Source organism: Gymnoscopelus braueri (genome assembly GCF_963280865.1).
Source record: "Gymnoscopelus braueri genome assembly, chromosome: 23".
Taxonomy (NCBI): domain Eukaryota; kingdom Metazoa; phylum Chordata; class Actinopteri; order Myctophiformes; family Myctophidae; genus Gymnoscopelus; species Gymnoscopelus braueri.
In genome coordinates, this window is record NC_137625.1 from 10,354,096 (window position 1) to 10,356,156 (window position 2,061).

Genomic DNA, 2,061 nt, shown 5'->3' on the forward strand with positions numbered 1-2,061 from the left:
GGGGGGGTACTAGAATTCTGCCCGCGTAGCGGGCAGAACTTCTAGTAGTCATACAACTCAAAAATGACAGTTGGGGGAGCCCCTGTCGTATAATACAAATCATGTATACAAATACATGACCAATATAGGTGGCTGGCTCGGGTAACCGGAACAGTGGGCCCCTGACAACACTGGCCACCATTTACTTTAGATGTATTTCTTTTTGTTTTTACATTTAATTTCATATGTACATTTCCTTTACAAATGAAGGGCTAAATACATATAAAGTACTACTTTTCCCCCCTTAAGTACAGTACATTTAAGGCCAAATATTTCCACACATCTTCCTATCTTAAAATTCCGTAAGGGAGGATGGGCAGGCAGACAAACCACATCGTCAAGCTCATGTCACCATGATTCAGCCATAATCATAAGGACTTCCCAATGCAGCTACGGCCAAATATGGACTGTGCCGTATGACCTCAATGTGTCATCATGCCATCAGGCCCTAACAAATCAGTCAGCATATGGCCATAAACGGGACAACGAATGACAAATACAGAGATCTCCATATATGCCCATGAAAGGGACAAGGACTGAGAGATAGAGATCTCCATGTATGGCCATATCAGTTCACTGGTGCTGGTGCAACGTAGCTGTGAGGTGGATGTGAGATGTGAGGTGGACGCTAGATGTGAGGGCCGCGAAGCAGCCCGAACTTCTATATATATTTATTACTAAGGAAAGGATGCATACAGATGTAAGAAAATCAGACCGGAAACCCACCCTTGCATTACTGTATTGAAATTTAGACAAATCTACGATTTTCCAGACAACTTCTGCAAATATCAATAATAGTGAAAATAGCTACAAGCTCACAACACGTCGCAATCCAATGCGGTGTGAGCTTGTAGATCTGCTATTTTTTTAAATAGGGCTTAAGTGGATAATTCATCTTTTCCCTAGAAATGTAGTACGGAGTCAAAAGTTTATTTGTCTTTGAAATGTAGTGGAGTGAAAGTCATATACTGTAAATATCCAAAAATACAATTACTCAAGTAGATACTCAAAAAAATTACTTACAATGTTCAAGTAAGTGTACTTCGTTACTGTCCATCACTGGTCTCAAAGCACTTGTTGCAAGCCTGCCACAACTCCTTCAACTGGTCTTCAGTTCCGTAAAGGTCCCTGCTCACTGCACGACGTTCAAGATCGCTAAAATCTTTCAGTGTGAACTCGGCATAAATCAGACAACTTTCAGCAGATCCTCCTCCTCCTGGTCGCATGAGGTCTCACCACCTAGCGAGCTGGCTACTACTGGAAGCCGGCTGATCTGGTCCATCACCTCCAGGCCACTCTCCTCTGCTATCTGCTGAATCAAATCATCCACTTGGTCTTTAGGTGTGGTCAGTGTGGTGGCTGAGTTCATTGAATCCTCCATCACTGAAGTATGGACATCAAGGTTCTGAACCTGCGTTTCAAACTTGAGCATGACAGTGGAGACTTTCTGCAGGTCCATAGAGCCCAAAGCCTTGTCCAGGGCCTTTGTCACCTCTTTCATGCTCTTCATCCCCTTCATGGTGACAGCGGTTTGAACTTTAGAGGCAACCGCGTTAACGCGAGACGCCATGCGTAGCCAATTAAGGCTGTCGTTTTTCTTCCGGAGGGTGTTCTCTGCGTAAACTCTGGCATGGTCCACATTATTCTGCTGGAGAGCCTTCTTCACCTTGGCCTGTTCTTTCTCCGAGTCCTTCTCTGCCTTTTTGGCCAGCCTCTCCAGCTGCTTAGCTGTAAACCTCAACTTGAAGAGTGTTTCATCCATCCTCGAGGTCTAGCTAAGCTTCCAGCGATCACAAAAATATATGTTTTTACACTGGCAGACCCTTATTCTTTTGTTCTTATTTATTCCCATATATACGACCCTGAAGCCCTGCACAAATATTCTCTTAAGGGTCTCTTTGCTCTATTGATCTCAAACCGGCATTCCGCAAACTGCACTGCACATTGTGGGAGTGTCCATCTTATATACCTGCATATCGATGTCATCACTGAAGCACAGAGAGAACTCACTTCTGATCAGCC

General features: G+C 44.1%; 1 protein-coding gene across 1 annotated transcript; it reads right to left on the reverse strand.

Annotated features, from left to right (window-relative positions):
- Positions 1-1,225: 1,225 nt before the first annotated feature.
- LOC308079246 (charged multivesicular body protein 1a-like) lies at positions 1,226-1,801 on the reverse strand (the record flags this gene model as incomplete). The annotated part of the gene is made up of 1 exon (XM_080420621.1): positions 1,226-1,801. The coding sequence occupies one exon, from the start codon at positions 1,799-1,801 to the stop codon at positions 1,226-1,228; it is 576 nt and encodes a 191-aa protein (XP_080276747.1).
- Positions 1,802-2,061: the final 260 nt, after the last annotated feature.